Source organism: Drosophila yakuba, chromosome 2L (genome assembly GCF_016746365.2).
Source record: "Drosophila yakuba strain Tai18E2 chromosome 2L, Prin_Dyak_Tai18E2_2.1, whole genome shotgun sequence".
In the NCBI taxonomy this organism is placed as follows: domain Eukaryota; kingdom Metazoa; phylum Arthropoda; class Insecta; order Diptera; family Drosophilidae; genus Drosophila; species Drosophila yakuba.
In genome coordinates, this window is record NC_052527.2 from 3,855,618 (window position 1) to 3,874,733 (window position 19,116).

Here is a 19,116-nt window from a genome sequence, read left to right on the forward strand (position 1 = left end):
TTCGCCCCACCGATGACATCAATTTCTGGTTCAACTATAAAATAATTCGCGTAAAGCCAAAGAGTTTCTCCGCCAGATGATATCATCTGGGGTCCAGGAAAGCACGTGATTTGTTTGCCAAACTGTGCGTGAGAATGCTCATTTAATGCCCTTTCGTTCATAAAATGGTTATGAACTTCATGGAACTCGAAGGTTTTTTTTATATCTATTAAACGGCGTTGTTTTTTTTAAGAAATTTTATATTTTAAATAACAATCATTTCGTATCGTAGGACACCTTTGAAACCTATCAACGTCAATTGAGAATCAACTCTAACGAAAAACAAAACCTACGAGCATTATAGCATATTTTTGTTGCAATAATATTAAGCAAAATGGAAGAATTGACTACTGAAGAGCAGGACCTGATCAAAAATACCTTCAAAATATTGGACACGGAGAACGAGGGAGCCATCACCTCGAAGGAATTGGGACTGGTAATCCGCGCATTAGGTCGCCAGCCCAACGAATCGGAGGTTCAGTCCTTGATCAACGAGGTGGATTCCGATGGAAACGGAACCGTTTCGGCCCCGGAGTTTTGCAATGTGATTCTGCGCAAGATGCGGGACACCAGTAAGGAGGAGGAGCTGCGCGATGCCTTTAACGTTTTCGATAAGGAACGCAATGGGTATTTCTCCGCTACCGAGGTGAGGGCTGTTTTCATGGCACTTGGCGAAAAATTGGACGACGAGGAGACGGAGGAGATAATACGCGAGTATGATCTGGATCAGGATAATCACATCAATTTCGAGGAGTTTACCAACATGATGACCACGCGTTAGTTTACACACACACGCCTACTAAATTACAAACATTTTGTAGTTAAATTAATATTTTAAAGGTTTTTTAAATTACTTAACTGCAAAAGAATTTGAATTCTTTCAAACTTAAATTAATATATTGAAGGCTTATTCAATTACTTTACTACAAAAGAATTTGAATTTCTTCGAACTCGAATAATAAACGCGCCCAAGACTGCGCACTACGACTGACTAGGTGGCGCTGTCTTAGATCACTTTAGTACCAACTCTAGCCGCAACATCAACTAGCGCCACTGTTATAGTTATTTGGAATATTGTAGTTCATGTAGATCATGATGGCACTTTGGAGAGTTAGTACTTAAAACAAACAGGTGGCGCCAGTGAGGCCACGCACTTTCCTTTTTATCCTTTCACTTCTTCCACTAATATTTATGATGATAAATACATGAGCATTTAGGAAATACAAGGCTCAATGTATTTTATGGTTTGAAATAAAACATATATAAATGTATAAATCCTAGAAAACGCATAAGTTTGGTATTAACCAAAAGAAAACAATCTAATATCAGATCCCTGAAAGATCTCCATAGCTATGCTGTTATTTCTTAACAGCTTGCTGTTGCCTAACCGAGCCGCCTAACATTCCACCCACAAGACCGCCGCCTGTTAACCGGTTACCAACAGCAACAGGTCAAGTAACCAACTCTGTTGTGCGGCTCGAACCCGAAGCTTTGGCACCACCGCTGCTGCATTGGCCACATTTAGCATTTCGGCCAAGGCAACTGAGAGTGGAGTGCTGGAGTGCTGGAGTGCTGGAGTGCGAACTGACATATCAAACGGGCAGCAACAACACAGCTCACCCGCTCCACAAAGCCGAAAGCTTTGGGGCCAGATGGGTTTACCTGGCCACTTTGAATGACGTGAATATACTCTCTTGTGAACTCAGTGCGCTCTGTGCCGCTCGTCGCGTTCAGCGTTCAGTTTATTCAGTTTTTCAGCTTTGAGACGGCACTCAGTTCGGTTCAGAAGGTGTTCGATGTTGGACGTGAGCGCTTGATCGGGGAAAAATAACGCTTGGCAGTAGTAACTTATTGATCTCAACGGTGCTTTGTTGTTTCTTCTCTTGGCTGTCACCTATACGTACAGTCGGTTCTTCAGAGTGTGAGTGATCGCTGGCTGACCGCGCCTTAAATGCAATAAGCGTCGCCTCGGAAAAGCTAAAAAATCGTCATTAAAACGCCCAATTTAATAACTCAAGAGATAAAACCGCATATCTGTGATAAAATAGTGTCTAAATTGATATTTTTCAAGAAAACCTCGAGTGAAAAGCCAAAGCTTTTGGCCAAAAAGTGAGGTTGTGTTGGTGGCACCACCAAAAAAAAGTATTACCAAACACACCAATACTGCGAAACGCCAAGTGGAGTACACAAAGAAAACATACAAGACGCGCATTAAAAGACGGCTAAAAGTGATAGGATTCTGGAGCAAAAGAATCAAATATACGAGTTTGTGCCACTTAAAAATTGGTGGCCAATGTGCAAATTGAATGGCATTTAATACAACTGAAAACGAACTTAAGACTCAACCAATTCGGAATGAAGGAGATGCGGTTTTTTGCTACTTTTGATTGTGATTCATGCTTTTTTGAAAAAAAATGTAAATTACGAGATCTCAAAGAATTTTACCACCCTTAAGATTTTCTTAGATTTCCCTAATAAAGTTCTGACTGAAAAGAGAATCAGCGGAGTATAAAGATTGATCCGAAAATTCTGTTAGCTGTTGCTCTGTTTCTTTCCATTTCTGCACGCTTTCTTGGCAGCAACTAATTGCCTCATCTACGGCAATTTTTAGTTTTATTTCTCCTTTTTTTTTGCGCGTTGGTTTGTGGCCAATAAACTGCAACTGCAACTTTTAAGTTGATGCGTTCAGCGAGCCGCAACGTTGGTTGCACTTGTTTAATACCGCTTTGCTACCTTTTATCCCCTCCCTATAGACAGGTTGTTCCCTAGTTCCTCTCTGAGTTCCTCTGCTACTTCCGTTCTGCATTAGTCATTCGACTGGCAATTGAATATAGAAGCCGATGACGCGTTGCCATTCCGGTTACAACAGGTTGGCTATAAAAACGTGAAAAAAAGTGAATTAAAAGAACATTTTCGCATACGCAAGAGGAAGTTGGGTATTATCAATCATTTGTCGCAGATAAGGAGAAGCCGAACAAAGACTACAGGCATTCCCGGTGCATTATAAAATCCGATAGATAACATTTAATAACAAAGCAACAGGTTTTGATGACTTAAAGATATATATGTACATACATATATCTTTTTAAGAAACAGACAAATTTTTATATTTTTATAAAATACGTGTATATTCACTAGAAGCTACGATAATAGGAATGCAAGCTTGCTGGTCAAGCTTCATCATCATGATCATCTTTGAGTAATATCTCTCTATAATTACCATTTTCTGTGTGTGGGCAGTCTTAGTCATGCAACGATCATTGAAGCCGGCAAGTGACTAACAAATTCTATATATTTGGGTACATCAAAACAAATTGGACAATAACGAGATCTCAAACGAGCATAAAATTGTTTAGACAATTGGCATTATTCTAACCACATTAGTTGAAAGGGTTGTTGAACTCTTCTCCGCTAGAACGGAAACTAAATTAAATTGCTGTAAAATTGGCCGAAAAACAGTTGCACAGCGGGAAATCCCTTTCACGCCACAAAACCATTCACAGAGAGAACCATTCACTCAATAAAACTAGAACACGGCTTGGGGAATTGAATTTCACAGATTTAGAATGTAAAGTGATTGAAGAATTGACGAAACTAATTTAAAATAGTTATGTAAACAATATTATTTCAGTAGAACCAATTCTTTTTGATGAACTTTATACGATACCAAGCTTATTTTAGTGAATGATCTTGTTGCAGTTACCTTATTCGCAATCTTATCTAATCATTTAATGCAATTAATTGAACTGAAACTTTTTCAAGAACTTGAACTGTAACAGACAGAAATACTTATACTGTGCACAACCATTGAGGTTAATGCCATTTTTATCAAAACTCAATCATAGGCCCACTTTGGTGCGTTCACTTAACTTATGAAAAGCGCAAAAAGACAAAGCGCATACGAAAACCAAACTAAAGTTAATAAACCCATAAAAAGACAGACAATAAACTTTTGAATGCACTTCGAATGCAGTCACGGCAACCACAAAAACAACATTCAGCGTTGCAGTTGAGTCACATCCATCGACCGTCATATGCCAGATACCAGATACAAGATACAATCCACACACGCACCGTTGCCCCTGCTTCCTCCCCCCACCCCTCAGAACCCCGCCCCGTAAAGCTGCTTTGCATATTCGATAAATTTAAAATGTTTGTTATCAAGAATGTTGGGGGTGCACTGAAGAAAACGGTCTTTTAATTTAGAGAACTTGCTATGAAACAAATTTAATGCATATAATATACTAGATAATCCATATATATTATTATTATTTTATATTACTTTATATTATATTGTTTATGAAAAAAGTTGTATGTCTTAGTCTGGTTATTTTAATGATCCTCACTTAGTTAAATTTCTCCCAGTGTAAAGTGAGGGTGGGGGAAAGTTTTGGTAAAGTCCATAAGCCGAAGGTGGAAATGCTTTCTTCTTTCTTCTTACTACGCACACGTAACCGAAGGAAAATAAAAGAAAACTTGGTGAAAAACACGAACTTGCGGTGCGTGCGTCGCTCTTTCTCCCCCACTCCCTTTCTCTCTCTCGCTCTCTCTTGTGGCATGAATGAAGTGCCTCCACATTTACAGTTACTTTACGAAAGTGGGGGAATTCGAACAACAACTCCCCAATATTTAACATATTGTTGTTTGTTTGTGTCATTTCTTTTGTTATTGTTGTTCATCGGCCGCTCTCTTTTCCTCAGCCGTTCTTTGAGTCGCTCTATCTCGCTCTAGCTGTGTGTAATGCAATGTACTAAACCCTCTCGGTTTTTCAGTCGTTGCTAACGGTTCTTTGCGTACGGACGTGTTTTTATGGGAAAATTGGAAAAAGTCAAAACAGAAAATTCTAAAAGCTGATATGCATGTGTGTATGGGTGTGTGTTTGTTGTGGTAGAAGTTCTGTTGTTGTTTTGTGACTCGTTTTTTTTTTGGCCTTATCAGAAAAATTTGTTAACAATGAAGCCAACCAAAATTCTCATGTTTCTGTTGGGAAATCTCAAGATATTTCAGATTGGGGTGTTGAAAAAGCAACAATAAATGATAAATAACAGAAAAGTGCGTTGAAAACAATGAAAACTGTTGAAAGGGTTTACCCTGTTTTACCAATCAAAGCCAAAAAGTGAAACTACAGCAGTGGTTAGAAAATGAAGCTAAAATATTAAAGAAATAAATATGAAAAATAAAAATTAAATATAAAAATCAAGTGAAATGAAATAAGCTCTTCAAACAAAACTTCTTTAATTTAAATTATTGTGTAAACAATGTGCTTAATAAAATCTATGAAAAATATATAATACGCGTATATTATAAACTATACATTATAAAATCTAAGATATTTGAATTTATGATAAAGAAAGGCCAACTAATTAATTAATATATCCAAACCTTTTCCTTTAGCTGTTAAATAATCACGAAACTGCCATGGCGAATGTGTAATAAAAACCGTTAGTGAAGTAATTAATTGCAAGCGAAATAAACAAAATTTAACGACAACGAAAAGTGATACGAAAACGATGCACAAATGAAGCTGCAACGACATAAAAGCAACCAAAGCCAGCGGAAAAGTAAACCCCACAGGCATCCAAAATGGGCCAGCATATGTTTATGGATGGTCGTAACGCTGGCTTCTTCGACCCACTTGGCACGGAGCCAAGAAAGTCGACAAACCGAGGACTCCAGAGAGGTGGAACTGCTGCAGGATAATGACATCGAGTTCGCCAGCCTCGATGGCGCCACCCAACTTTTGCCAGCTACCCGACATTCCGGCGCAGACGTCACCGTGGCGCCACAGGCTTCCACCCCCTCGATGACGTCATCTGCGTCGTACACCGAGTTGCAAGGCGGCGAAATCCTCAGCGACCGAATCCTGCGGCGCAGCGAGAGTCCTTATTTGGCACGCGACGATATCGAGGTCCTGCGTGGTGCTCGTTTGACCATCGAACCGGGTGTTACCATCGAGTTTGCCCCCACCAAAGGACTCAAAATCAACGGCGTCCTGCAGGCGGTGGTAAGTCGGAAAATCCTAATGGGGAAAATTCATTATGGCTGGCTGTAACTTGAGTATGATTGACAGTGGGAAACCCTAGAACCTTAACTTGGAAAATCCTATTAGGTGCACCAGTTTGTGCATGAAATATTTACATATGCAGTATATAAACTGAAAGTTTATTACAATTTTACTTGGAATATAGGGTACATTGTGTCCTTTTTGTAAGTTGAGCCTGATTGACTGGGGCTAAACTGTAGAGGGTATAAAATGTCTCAGGCGTGGGTGAAAGTAAGATTTTGTATGAAATTAGAAGAGGAAATGGTGGTAATAATAGCCCTAATGAAATCATATTATTATTATGAGCTTGGGAAATAACAAATAATATTCATAATGAAATCTTACATTACAATAATGATTAGAAGCATTTATAGGCATGTTTCAATGGCAGAACTAGAACAATTATAAATGAATAATTATTTGAAACTCACTTAAGCAAATATATATAAAGTAACTCCATGTCTGAAGTAATTTTTCCGCCTTCACCTGTTCGCTATTTGCGAATGATTAAGCGGCACCTGTTGCTATCAGCCGTCGAGGCTGCCCTATGAGTAATCTTGCTAGTGATAAGCTCCACATAAAAGCTTCGTACTGAAGTTCCCCCATTGTTGACTTTATAGCAGTGATAAGATTACAATTGTCTGATTTACACATCGAGGAAAGGGGGAGATACGGCAGTTCATATGACAGCGAATGGAGCGGATTGCAAGTGGATGCCATAATACAGTATGTGGTAGGTTAGGACCTGCTCCATCTTTAACCCCATAATTGGGTCAGCCAAGTTCAGTTGACTTCCTCTCAATTATGACGCGCACTTTACATGTTCCGCTCTGCTTCTGAGCTTCTATAGCCACTTAATCAGCGGTCAAGGGGTCACCGGGGGTTAATTAGATTTAAGTGAATGTCGGAGTGGCATAATTGACAATTCCACAGACCGAAAGGGAAATGATTAAATTAGCTTTGTCCAACTCTTAAGCCAATTCTAAGCTCACGATATTTTACACTTTTTTTTTTTTTTGGGGATATGCAAAACACAAGTGAGTCATGGGCTCTCAAGGGTTAAGAGTGGCATAATTGACAATTCCACAGACCGAAAGGGAAATGATTAAATTAGCTTTGTCCAACTCTTAAGCCAATTCTAAGCTTACGATATTTTACATTTTTTTTTTTTTGGGGGATATGCAAAACACAAGTGAGTCATGGGCTCTCAAGGGTTAAGAGTTCACAGCGCTTTGCTGTTAATTAAATAAAACTGCTTTGCGGCAGTGGGCGACTCTTCGTTTGGAGATCTGCGTTGCATAGGTGTTAATTGATGCCCCAATTGCTTCGAAAATTTCATATACTATGTACGTTTCAAGTCGCTTTTCATTGGCAAACGAAGGCCAAGTGGCGAGAAGATATCATAATTGAAAACGAAAATAATTGCATGCTACGTGAGAGAAACAGAAACGCGGTGAAATGGTTGAGCTCATGAGAAACCCAGAAGCAACCAACATGACATACAAAAAATTATAATTTAAAAAGATTTTAATTTTTTCTTTAAATTTATACTCTTTAGTGTGTATTTTTTTCTTTAAATTTATACTCTTTAGTGTGTATTTTTTTCTTTAAATTTATACTCTTTAGTGTGTATCACATGGAAAATTGCTAATAAATATATATTCTAGGGCACACCGACCTCCAGAATTGTGCTGAGGTCCCAGAGTAATACGGCCAACTACAAGCTGGAGCTGCCCGATGACCAGGAGAAGGGCATTCGTCTGGTGGATGGACCCACTCCCGTCGAGGGCAGACTGCAGCTCTTTCACAAGGGTGCATGGAGATCGGTTTGCTCCAACTCCAGAAAGTGAGTAATCTCAGCTAAATGCCAAGAATCTCACTCTTAATAACTTAATATTTTTCCTAAACAGTTGGACACTGGCGGATTATGGAGTGGCTTGTAAGCAGCTGGGCTACAGAGGTGGCAGATTCTGGAATTGGGTGGAGCGAACGCCAGGATACTATCCCCGTCTGCTGTACGAGCAGCCCAAGTGTAGAGGTGGCGAGGGAAGTCTTCAGGATTGCGCCTGGACCTCCCGACAAATGGGAGCTGGTGCCTGTGATTATCACAATGATCTGGGTATCCAGTGCCTGCCCGTCCATTCCGAAACTCTGGGCCATTGGCGTGGCATATACTTTGATAATGCACCATCCACGAAAGCGCTGGGCAGGGATAACATCGTTTATGCGGCGCAATCGGAGTCACGTCTGAAGTATGTGGACATCATAAGGGCGGGAAGTGGCGCAGGATTCAGTGCCAAGTCGGCAGTGGAAGTCCAAGGATTGCCACCACAAATGGAGCACGTGGTGATCAGTCATTCGGCCTACACGGGATTCAATAGCACACGTCCCTGGGCAGGATTCCAGCTGCAGAATGTCACCGTGCGGAAGTGCAATGGCATTGGCGTCTTCGTGAACTCCAGTCAAGGTGCAGTGCAATTGGATGGCTGTTCCATCGTTGATAACGCTGCAGACGGTATCAAATATGTGGGACACGACTTGAGGGGAACGGAGAGGAAGGATCGTGCCAGCATATATGACTTTTGCACACTGCCCACGACGTCGGGCCAAACGTATCCCATTTCGCTGTCCTTCACGCAGAAATATTACGCAGGATCTGGCAAGGAGTGTGGCAAGTACTTCTTCACACGACCAGGATATCTGCTCACGCTCCATTTTGAGAACTTTGTGCTGATGCAAAACGAAACGGCCACCGTGGAAATATACGATGGAGCCTCGACAAACGATCGCCTGCTGTTCGAATGGAAGGCCAGGAACTTCACGAGGCCTCAAAGTGTCACCTCAACGAGGGAGAAAATGTTTGTGAGGATACGAGCGGATGCCAGGCAGGAGTTAAATGGTTTCTTCCGCATGACGTCCGGCGACTCGGTGGCCTACGATCTGAAGGTGTCACAGTCCACGGTGGAGGATAATGGCGGTCGTGGTGTGGCCATCGACAACATAAGATCCAAGCTGCATGTGCACAGTAGTTCTGTATCCGGAAACGGCCATGTGGCCGGAGTTCATGTGACGAGTGGCGCTGGAGATGTGAACATAACCAGCTCGAACATTAGCTTCAACAATGGCGCTGGCGTTAACATCACCTATTATGGTGGCAATCGGAACATCTCCAGATCGGCCTTGACTGCCAATAAGGGTTATGGTGTGGCCACTTGGCTGAATCAGACATCGGATGTGAATCGCATGGAGTACATACCCTTTAACCAAACCAGCGTGGTGGAGTACTCGCAGATCGGTGGTAATCTGGAGACTGGAGTTTTTCACGGCAATTTCTGTCGCCCGATTTGGGTGAACATCACGGGCAACAGTTTCAACGGTAGTCAACAGAATGATATATTCATTGAATCCTGCTACCAAGCCACTGCCAATGGACGTCCGAATATGCAACTTCAGCTAGGACATAATCAGTTCAAATACTCCCAGGCAAACTCCATATACCTAAGCCCAGCTTTGAATCTTCAAGGACGCATCGAGTACAATATGTTCCGCTTTGGTTCCTATGGCTGTTTGTTCATCAACAACGACTACATATACCCGGAGTTTAACTATTTTCCAGTCAAGCTGATCATACAAAGTAACTACTTTATGAGAAACAGCGGAGTGCATGTGGTTTCTCTCGGCTTATCGCCCTACAGCAGAGCGGAAGTACAGTATATACTCTTCACGAGGAACTTTGTGAGAGGTAACAATATTACGGAGGCTTTTGGTCCCCTAATCGCCGGTTCAGAAGGCAGTGATGGTGCTGGTCGACTGAATCCGCGTTCCCGAGTCGCAGCTCCTGTTGTCGTGGGATCAAGTAATGTTGACGTATTCCGGAACATCCTGCACAATCTGGATTCCATGTACGAAATCGGCTCTCAGCTCACGGATCAAAGTAAGATTATCAACGCCACTTGCAATTGGCTGGGTCACACGGATGAGAACAAGATATACGCACGGCTCTTCCATCGCAATGATCGCTACAATCTGGCAAAAATAAACTACCTGCCATACCTGTTGCACAGCTCCAATCCAGGCTCCACGGCCATGATCACGGTTTCCACTGTGGTTCCGCGATTTTTCCACGAGGGCAGCGATGTCATTGGTGGCGAAGTGGATGGCCAGGACATGGTACCAGCTGGAACGTACACTGTGACTAAGGACATCAATATCAGACCTGGTGGTAAGCTCATACTCCAGCCAGGTACCACTCTTAAGTTCGAGCCCAGTGTGGGAATGATGGTGGCAGGAAAACTGGAAGCCAGAGGACGCAGACCCGATGATATACTCTTCACATTGAAACGAGAAACGATTATGGGCGAATCAAATGACACGGAAACCATCGATTTGGATAGCGAAACTGAGGCCATCGATATGGAAACGGAAGTAGTACCCTCGGATGGTGTACCGCGAGTTCCAGTTCGATTGGTCGGCGGAACGGGTGCCAATGAGGGAAGACTTCAGGTTTACCTAAAGGGACGATGGGGCACCGTGTGTGATTATGGCTGGAATGTCCTGAATGCCGCGTTGGTTTGCCACCAACTGGGCTACTCCCTGAACCCACAGGATTGGAGATTACTTCGCTCGCAGTTACCAAATGCCGGCACTTCCGAGGACATTTTGATGGCCAATGTCAGGTGTACACTTCAGGATCGGGACGTGACCAAGTGCCGCGCGGAGTACGAGTTCGAAAACACCTGTAGCCATGATAACGATGTGGGTATCAGGTGCTATGAGGGTGCCTGGGCTGGAGTTCGTTTCAGTATGCTGGCCGAAAGGGCGGACCTACAGTATGTCACTGTGGAAAAGGCAGGTCTTTTCGACTATACCACCAATGCCTTCAAGCCCGCTGTTCAAATGGATCATGCGCGTCACAATCTGGAAAACGTGAGAATCGTTAACAATCTGCAAGACGGTTTGGGTATTATATACGCCGACATCTACGCTGGCAAGTCCGTGAACAACATCAAAAACTCGGAGTTCTCTGGCAATAAGGGAAGCGGAATTAGTCTAAAACAACTGGACTTCAGAGTCTCGGGATCCATCATCAAGGACAACAAAGGCAGTGGTGTTTCCCACGATGCTGTGATTTCTGCTTTGGATCAAAAGGAAATTGGAGGATGGTTTAACATGGCCACAGATTTCAACTCCTTCGATACAGATTACGATCCTTACCTGTTGCCCCATGAAATAAGCAATATCGACTTGGGAACCTTCGAGCACAAGTACATCAGAACTGAAGAGCTACTTGGTCAGAATATCAATCGCAAAATAGTGGTTCAATGTCCAGCTGGTTATGTGATTGGTATACAGCTCCTGAATCCCATACACAATCTGTCCACAGAGAGCATAAACATCCTGAATGCCAGGACAGAGAATATTCGAAGTGATCTGTGGCAAGTTAAAAGAGACTTAAACGTATTCCCAGTTACCAGCAGCAGTTATGGCATTATAATTTACTACGAAAGTGGCTTGCAGGCGTTGGGAGGAGCTGTTTTGATGCTGAGCACAGTGACAGCTCCAGTTCAAAACATTAGGAACCGCATTGTCAGCGGTGCTGTGCCCACTCTAACCATTCGATCAACGAAGATACAAAAAAATCTGAGGGGTATTACGGGCATCTACTACAATCGCTACATAGGCGACAATGGGGAGTATTATTTGCGGAAAGCCAATGAATCAATCAAGCTTATCAACTCTGAGCTTAGCTACAATGAACGAGAGGCTATACTCATCAGGTCACCATTCTGGGATGTCATCTCCAGTAATTTATCAGAGGTTACACTTCACGTCAATGGCTCGCTGATCACCCAAAATGGACTTGGTATACGGCAAATGTCGAAGGATCTGCGATCGTCGAACAACCTCTTCCATTACGTCATACAGGATACTACAGTTGAGCAGAATACTCATGGCGGCTTCCAGGTAATATTGAAATATATCTTATATTTTCTCTGCTAAAACTAAGCTTAATGTTTCCATTTTCAGGTGTCTTTGCCATACGTGTGGCAGTACAACGAAAACTTCACACATTCGATTTATTTCGGCAACAGCACCTGGCAAAGAAATCGCGACTTCCGCATTTCCGTTTCCGGTCACTATACAGTCTTCAATATAACCTCCAATGTCTTCAGAGAGAACAACTGTCCTGGAGCACTGATATCGCTAGATGGAATGGAAAAGCGGCTTCGTTTTGACAACAATCGTTTTGAGTCGAATAACGCCAAGTTTGTGCTGCTTTTCAAGGCGGATTCCCTAAGTGAAATCATTGGTCAAGTGCCTGCCAGCATTGAGTTTAACAGCTTCAAAGGAAATAACATTGTGACCATGAGCGCAAACTACAGAAATCATTATATGAAGGCGGCCAGAAGGATGCGGAAGCAACATAAAATACCCACCGCAGTGATTCGACTGGATGGTGTCCAGAATGTGCGACTGTATCGCAATCTGATAGCCGAAAATGAAATGGACTACAATTTGGTGGCAGGTGTAAGGTCGGCCAGATTGAACAACTACTTTGAGGCAAGGGAGAACTGGTGGGGCACCAAGGATACCGCTTTCATAGAGGCTAAGATCTTCGACTTTGACAACTGGAACGATCATGCGGATGTCATTTATCAGCCATTCCTCATCGAAGACAGTTACGATGCCAGTGTTTCTGTGGTTGTGCCCTTCAATCAAGATCAGGAGATCGACTTGAGCAGCTATAGAGGTGGTAGAGTGTATAAGGACTTGCTGTTGACGAAGCAGAGTACCCCCTACTATATATCCTCCGATATAACAGTAATGCCCGGCAAAACTTTGACTATAAACCATGGCGTTACTATGGAATTTGAACCCAATGTGGGTATATTGGTTTTGGGCACCCTAGTGGCCATTGGATACAGGGAATCGCCCATTGTGATGAGACCATTTAGAAATGCCACCAGAGAATCCCTGATCGATGTTCAGCCCAAGAAACGAGCTCTGGAGGATATGAGTGCACCACTCACCGAATTCGATTCCATCAGACTGTGTACCAGTGCCAACAACTGCACAGGAGATGCCGATGGATTGTTCGGATTGAATGAGGGATTTCTGGAGTACTTCAATCATACCACTCTTCAGTGGGTTCCTATTTGCGACAGCAGATTCACCGAGCGGAATGCTCAAGTGGTTTGTCGAGAACTGGGCTATGATCCTCTGAATGTTTACTATGGTCATGATCGCAGGATAGAGTTCCACACGAACTCACTGACGCGCATTTGGTCATGGGTGCAACCATTGGAGTGTCGTGGTGACGAGGAGAGAATGGAGGATTGTGCCGAGCGTTTGAATGGTCAACTTTATGGACACCGCCACGAATGCCGTTGGGATGATGCGTTCGTCTTTGTCAGTTGCAATGGCATTGCTGACGATGAAGTTTATTGGGGTGGCATACGATTCGCCAACTCCAAGTTCGAGGAAATCCAATATGAACATCGTTTGCACAACACAAGGTCACATGCGAGGTTGCCATTGAGGGAGAGCCAGTTGGAGTTCGTCAGGATCGAACAGGCAGGCATACTGCATAATCACAAAGCAGCTGCCATTCAAGCCATTCACAAGAACCCATCCATAACCTCGGTGAGCATAGAGAACTCGGCTAATCATGGCATCAACATGATTGCTCCCAGTGGTAAACTGAATTTGAATCACCTGAACATCAACAACACTTTGGGAACTGGCATTAGCATTGTGTCACTGAGTGGCGAGGGTCGTGATAGTGATGAATCTAGTTTCACGCCCTTGAAGAAGTTGGATCTACCATATAAGCTCTTCTCCCTGGTGGATATATGCGATCCCCAAAAGGTGCTGACCATCGAGGAACGCATGCTAATCTACTACAAATACGATAACAATCCAGTGAACTGTGTGAAGATTTTCACCTCCGCTTTTCGAGCTAAACCCATTGGTTTCAGACTGTTGCAATCCAATTTGTTTAATCACTCCAAGTTGTATGGCAGAACCGATTTTATCAAGTTGTTCGATGGTGATATCTACAATGTGACTGCCACCTATTTGGGCAAAATCGAATCTGATACGGATAATCAGAGATCGTTCTTCAAGACCAAGGGTCCAACGATGAGTCTCCAGTTGGTGGCCAGTGGTGCTCCCGAAACACATGGTTTCATAGCTGAGGTCGTCACTGTGCCCATTTCCACATTGGGTCAATGTAAGCTGCTTAAATTATCCCAAATATATATTTGTTTTAATCGTAAAATACTTTGCAGATCGCGATGCCTTGCACAATATCACAGATACTCATATCTCAGGTGCGATTAAGGGGGCGGTTACCTACTCTTCTGCGGGTGAGGTCACGCCCACCTTGACCTTGATTGGCAATCGAATAGAGAAGAATTGCCGTCAGATGTATGGCAATTTCTCCACCTGCACGTCGGCTCTGAACTTGGATGTGCAGAACATGAATTCATTGTATTTTATGGTGGGTCTATGAAAAACGTATCTACCCAATTCAAAGACTAACTTTTGCTTATTCTCGTTCTTAGAACAACCTGATAACAGAAAATCAAGGTGGTCTTCGGATTAGAGCCGATTCTCGAGGTTCAGCCACTTCACTTCGAGGCTTTGTCCATCACAATCTCTTCATGCGGAATCGCAATCGTCCAGCTCTGTACGTCGAAGGCAGACAATCCTCGCCGTATCAAGAAGTGGAGCTTTACCGCAACTACTTTGCCCAAAATATGGCTGGTTATGAGGATGTGATTAGATTGTGCCAAGTGGTATCCAACTTCAGCTATAACTATGTGCACAGCAATGTGGGTGGAAGAATCATGGAGGTTTCCGGCTTCGAAAAGGTGCGATTGCAGATCTATCAGACAACGGCTCACAATGGTTTCTACAGGCAAGTTACCAAACTTCTTTTATGTTATGTGTTTTATATAAAAAAAATGTGCCTTTTAGGAATTTTGCCACTAACTGGATGACCAGGGCAACAATTGTGGCTGGAACAGCGGGACAGCAATATGTGGATAATATTTTTGAGAACCACGAAAACGACTATGAGCTGCTCACAGTCAACAATTCCATGTAACTATTCTTGTTTTGATTTTAATTATTATATGAAAATATTCGACTTATTACTATTTTATGATTACAATTTTTAAACTTTTCCAATTTTTCTGTACCTCTCTACTATGCTATTAATGGGAATCTAATTTCTAATTTTATTTCTTCCATTTTCTACAATTTTCCTACCTGTAGTTTGAGTTTTGACTATGAAAACAGGTAAGATAAAGATAAGACCTTTGTAAATAATTTATTAATATTGTATTTTTCTTAACTAGGACCTTTGAAACCTGGAGCTCTAAGATCGACGCTCGTCACAATTACTGGAGCTATAACAATACCATTTCGGTGCAGTCTCGTATCAGAGATAAATCAGGTGAGTTTGCAGCTAAATCAATATCGACGCTCTATAGCTCTTTTTTCAACAGATGATCCTATGTTACTGGAGGTCCTAGCCGTGCCCTTCCAAATGAACAATGAGACCATACTGGATGGTAAATGTCCTCCAGGCTGGGCACTGGTCCATGACACCTGCTTCATCTATGTGGGAGCACCCATGACTTTCCACGAAGCTCGAGACTTCTGTCGCTCGGAGAACTCGACAATGCCATTCATACGCACCGATAAGACTACGCTATGGAAGTATTTGCAGAGCCAGATGAGGCACTTGAAATACCCGGATAAGGTTTGGATTCAGGACTATAATCACATAGATCGCTGCACGAGCTTTGTGTTCGGGGAAATCGAAATCGAGGATTGCAACAAGGAGCGGGGTTTCATTTGCGAATCGGATCCCAGGGTAAAAACCAAGAAATTAAAGAATATAAACATTTGTTAGTAACTGTATTTCTTTTCAGGTGATCATTGATCCTTTATCCTGGCGTGCAGACATCTTTGCCATCAGTATTATCTCAGCCTTTGTCCTTGCCATTATATTGCTGATCCTGGTGGCCTTCTGTTGGTTCGCCAAATCAAAGCATCGACACACCCAACGACTCCAAAGGAGGAACAGTATTCGGCAAAGTTTGCGCAGCTTGAACAGCATCGATCCGCAGGGTTCCCTTCGCCGAAGACCCAATTATGTATGATTTGATTTTGATTTTATTATCCAGTGATTTTCATTTGATTATTTTCTTTATTTTTACTCAATTTTATGTTAACACTTTTGGTTCGTCGCTAATCAGAACATGTCCAGCAATGGAACGTTGTCCAAGAGTCAGGACTACAAGCAGATGGTGGCCAATGGTTCCATAGATTCCATGGACAAGAGTGTGTTAAGCTCGGAAGCTGGTAGCTATGAGGGTTATGAACAGAAGCCCCACTACAACGAGTATGTCAATCAGAATGCCCTGAGACCAGCACAGCCTGCCCAGGATCATCAAAGTCACAAGGTGGCCACCATTTCCAAGGCAAGTGGCCATCGTGCGAGAGTCGCAGCAGCTGCTGCCTTGGAACCCGACGCCTTTGAGTTAAGCTACCGTAACGAAGGATTCCGGGATAACTCCACTTACGGTGGTAACACCAGAGCAAATTCTATAAGTACCAGCGTGGCAGAGGATACGCCAATCATACATCACACAGATCAGGAGATCGATGAGGGTGGTTCCGATTATTACGGAAATGCGAGTACCTTGCCACTGCGAACCGAAGGAGGCACTCCTGCCGGAAGGCGTGGCCAACCCGGCTTGGCCTTTCTCAGCGAACTCAAACAGAATCTGCCCGAGTACCAAAGAAGCTCGCATAGCAGTTTTATGCCACACCGAAGCAGCGGCGACTCCCTGCCCTTTGATCAAAAGCTAGATCAATTCAACTACTCTACAGAGTCCTCACTGTACCGCCCAGCGCCTGCGGTTCCCAGTAGTCAGCAGTCAACACCAGCGGACATGCGACGTCCGGACTCGTATTATACTGCCGTCAGGAGTAGTAAAGCTCCAGTATCACATTACCGAACACCACGGCCACTGGCACAACCACCGGCCGCACCAAATGTGGCGCCCCCGGGTGGACCGGCGCAACGGCGTCCCAAAACGGTTTACCAAACCGCATCCGAGGAGTCGTCACCAACGACACCGTCACCACTGACCAATCAGTACCATCGCTCCAAGTCGGAGGCTCTACTCGAAACAGATTTCGATGAAGATGGAGGATCGGGTGGTCTGCAGCCACTGCAAACAAACGGACGAAGTCACAGTCAGCCCCTGGAAACGGCCATGTGAAGTGCCGTCATCAATTCCATACTCTAATTTAACACTCACTCCCACACATTAACCCTTTACGGAACTGACTAAATACTAGGACAAATTTGTATTTAATTTATAGAGTAAGAGTTGCTACTTGAATTAGTATTTGTTTATAAGCTAAGCGATTTGAATGAAACAGAATACATTTATTTTTCAATTTTTTTTTGTTTCCCTACACTTGATTTTGTCAGTTTCGTTTAGGATAAGAGCCACCACAGCTTCGTAGATTTTAGTTTGACTTTAAAAATGATAGTATACTTTTTAAAATCGAGATTACGATTGAGAGAGACCAAGAGAGACGAACACGCCCGCCCGTTGTTTTTATTTTTGTGGTAAACTTAAATCATTCCATCCATTAGCTTTAAGTCTACCATTAACTATTGCCGAAACGAATTAGTTCTAAGTTGTTGTATATACACCGAAAATAAAAGAAAACTAATTGAAAAACCATTATGACTGTTTAAGACATATTTTATGAGTTTAATTGTAGAGAGAATGGACACAGCCATTGTTATTTACAAAAATGTTTATTATCTGATAATCATATTCTTGGAAGCAATATCAAGGGTTTTAAAGGTCTAATCAACAAAGATATGGAGCTCTTCGGATTCGCAGAACAGTATGAATCATTTTAATTTATGAGGGTTTAAAATTCAACTAACCCAATAATTTAGAAAACCTTCTTGGCCTTATCAACATTTGTGCTCGTTTCATCATGTAAGCGGCGGTGGAATTATTCTTATTGAATGTATTCCAAATTATGCCTAGTCCGGATTTGTCTTTGCCATAACGCCCAAAAATGTGGCTACAAAAAAAATGAAAATAATAATGAAAATAAATAAGTATAACTTTTGTGCTGTCTTTGCTTACCTCATATGACAACTGCGGTACCACCAACCGGCCATAAAATTTACTGCACAGCTCGGTGTATCCCAGAAGTCGTTCTGGCGATCTTTGGTGCTGAATTTCATGCCCAGGTGATATTCAAGTGAATCCCCGGCATCCCCAATCGAATTTCCGGTCGATTCCAGGATGTAGTCGTTGTCCTCGGAACCGATACTGAAGTTAAAGTACAACTGGTATCGCTTTTCTTCTTCGTAGTCCTCCAGAAGAACTAGAAGTTCCTGCGGTTCTGAGGCAGTCATCGCATGCAGCTTATCCAAGCCGATAAAGAACTCATTGTTCAGTTTGCCAAATCCCTTTTTGTAGTCCATCCACTCAAGATAAAAGTTCTGACTTCCATCGTTTCTCCGCGTGATCATCGTCCATCCCCCTCCGTGACTTTCCTGATCGCAGGTCACCTCAAAGGGTTCTTCACTGTACTTAGGCACACGGATGACAAGATTACTCTCCGATGATTCTGCGCAGCTGGCTGGGTACAAAGAAGTGGGGGGCATACAAGAGTCGAATTTCTTGTCTAAACGTTCCAAAATTTCTGCCTGACGCTTTTGCTCCTCACTGCGATTTCAGATAAGAACAATATGTGAAAGTTCCTTTAAAGATTTATTACTTATTTACCGTATAGCTGCAACTTCCGATTTCAAGACTGTAAGATTATCACAGATGGATTGTAGAGTACAGAGTTCCTTGCAATTATGGCTAATTACGGTTCTTAAAAAGAACACAAATAATATTCCGAGACACAACATGTCTTCGCTGCAGCTATTTGTTGACTAAATGAAAATCTTTGTTTGCTTTGCTTTTAAA

At 42.8% G+C, this 19,116-nt stretch overlaps 3 protein-coding genes across 4 annotated transcripts; 2 read left to right on the forward strand and 1 right to left on the reverse strand.

The window, feature by feature from the left end:
• Nucleotides 1-281: 281 nt before the first annotated feature.
• On the forward strand, nucleotides 282-970 carry LOC6526773 (calmodulin-2/4). The gene has a single exon (XM_002087840.3). It carries the CDS (start codon nucleotides 374-376, stop codon nucleotides 818-820), a length of 447 nt encoding a protein of 148 aa, XP_002087876.1. The 5' UTR covers nucleotides 282-373; the 3' UTR covers nucleotides 821-970.
• Nucleotides 971-1,812: 842 nt separating this feature from the next.
• Nucleotides 1,813-17,859, forward strand: LOC6526774 (protein bark beetle). Of its 2 annotated transcripts, none has more exons than XM_002087841.4 (13): nucleotides 1,813-1,960; nucleotides 5,434-6,043; nucleotides 7,750-7,928; nucleotides 7,993-12,046; nucleotides 12,110-14,315; nucleotides 14,374-14,585; nucleotides 14,650-15,005; nucleotides 15,065-15,190; nucleotides 15,365-15,388; nucleotides 15,448-15,545; nucleotides 15,598-15,968; nucleotides 16,027-16,251; nucleotides 16,354-17,859. In XM_002087841.4, the coding sequence occupies exons 2-13, from the start codon at nucleotides 5,558-5,560 to the stop codon at nucleotides 17,383-17,385; spliced, it is 9,369 nt and encodes a 3,122-aa protein (XP_002087877.2). In that variant the 5' UTR covers nucleotides 1,813-1,960; nucleotides 5,434-5,557; the 3' UTR covers nucleotides 17,386-17,859. The 2 variants fall into 2 exon arrangements, with proteins under 2 accessions (XP_002087877.2, XP_039226363.1); XM_039370429.2 differs by lacking the exon at nucleotides 1,813-1,960 and adding an exon at nucleotides 4,326-4,900.
• A 58-nt stretch (nucleotides 17,860-17,917) lies between these two features.
• Nucleotides 17,918-19,088, reverse strand: LOC6526775 (ryncolin-2). The gene is made up of 3 exons (XM_002087842.4): nucleotides 18,928-19,088; nucleotides 18,280-18,867; nucleotides 17,918-18,214 (listed from the first exon to the last, which is right to left on the reverse strand). The coding sequence occupies exons 1-3, from the start codon at nucleotides 19,056-19,058 to the stop codon at nucleotides 18,067-18,069; spliced, it is 867 nt and encodes a 288-aa protein (XP_002087878.2). The 5' UTR covers nucleotides 19,059-19,088; the 3' UTR covers nucleotides 17,918-18,066.
• Between the last annotated feature and the right edge of the window lie 28 nt (nucleotides 19,089-19,116).

Bases quoted from the DNA above. Each gene is read 5' to 3' on its own strand.
- LOC6526773 (XM_002087840.3), top strand. From the start codon at position 374: ATGGAAGAATTGACTACTGAAGAGCAGGACCTGATCAAAAATACCTTC.
- LOC6526774 (XM_002087841.4), top strand. From the start codon at position 5,558: ATGAAGCTGCAACGACATAAAAGCAACCAAAGCCAGCGGAAAAGTAAA. The intron at 15,006-15,064 runs GCAAGTTACCAA...TGTGCCTTTTAG, and splicing joins GCTCACAATGGTTTCTACAG to GAATTTTGCCACTAACTGGA. The intron at 15,389-15,447 runs GTAAGATAAAGA...TTTCTTAACTAG, and splicing joins AGTTTTGACTATGAAAACAG to GACCTTTGAAACCTGGAGCT.
- LOC6526775 (XM_002087842.4), bottom strand. From the start codon at position 19,058: ATGTTGTGTCTCGGAATATTATTTGTGTTCTTTTTAAGAACCGTAATT. The intron at 18,868-18,927 runs GTAAATAAGTAA...CTGAAATCGCAG, and splicing joins TCGGAAGTTGCAGCTATACG to TGAGGAGCAAAAGCGTCAGG. The intron at 18,215-18,279 runs GTAAGCAAAGAC...TTTTTTTTGTAG, and splicing joins TACCGCAGTTGTCATATGAG to CCACATTTTTGGGCGTTATG.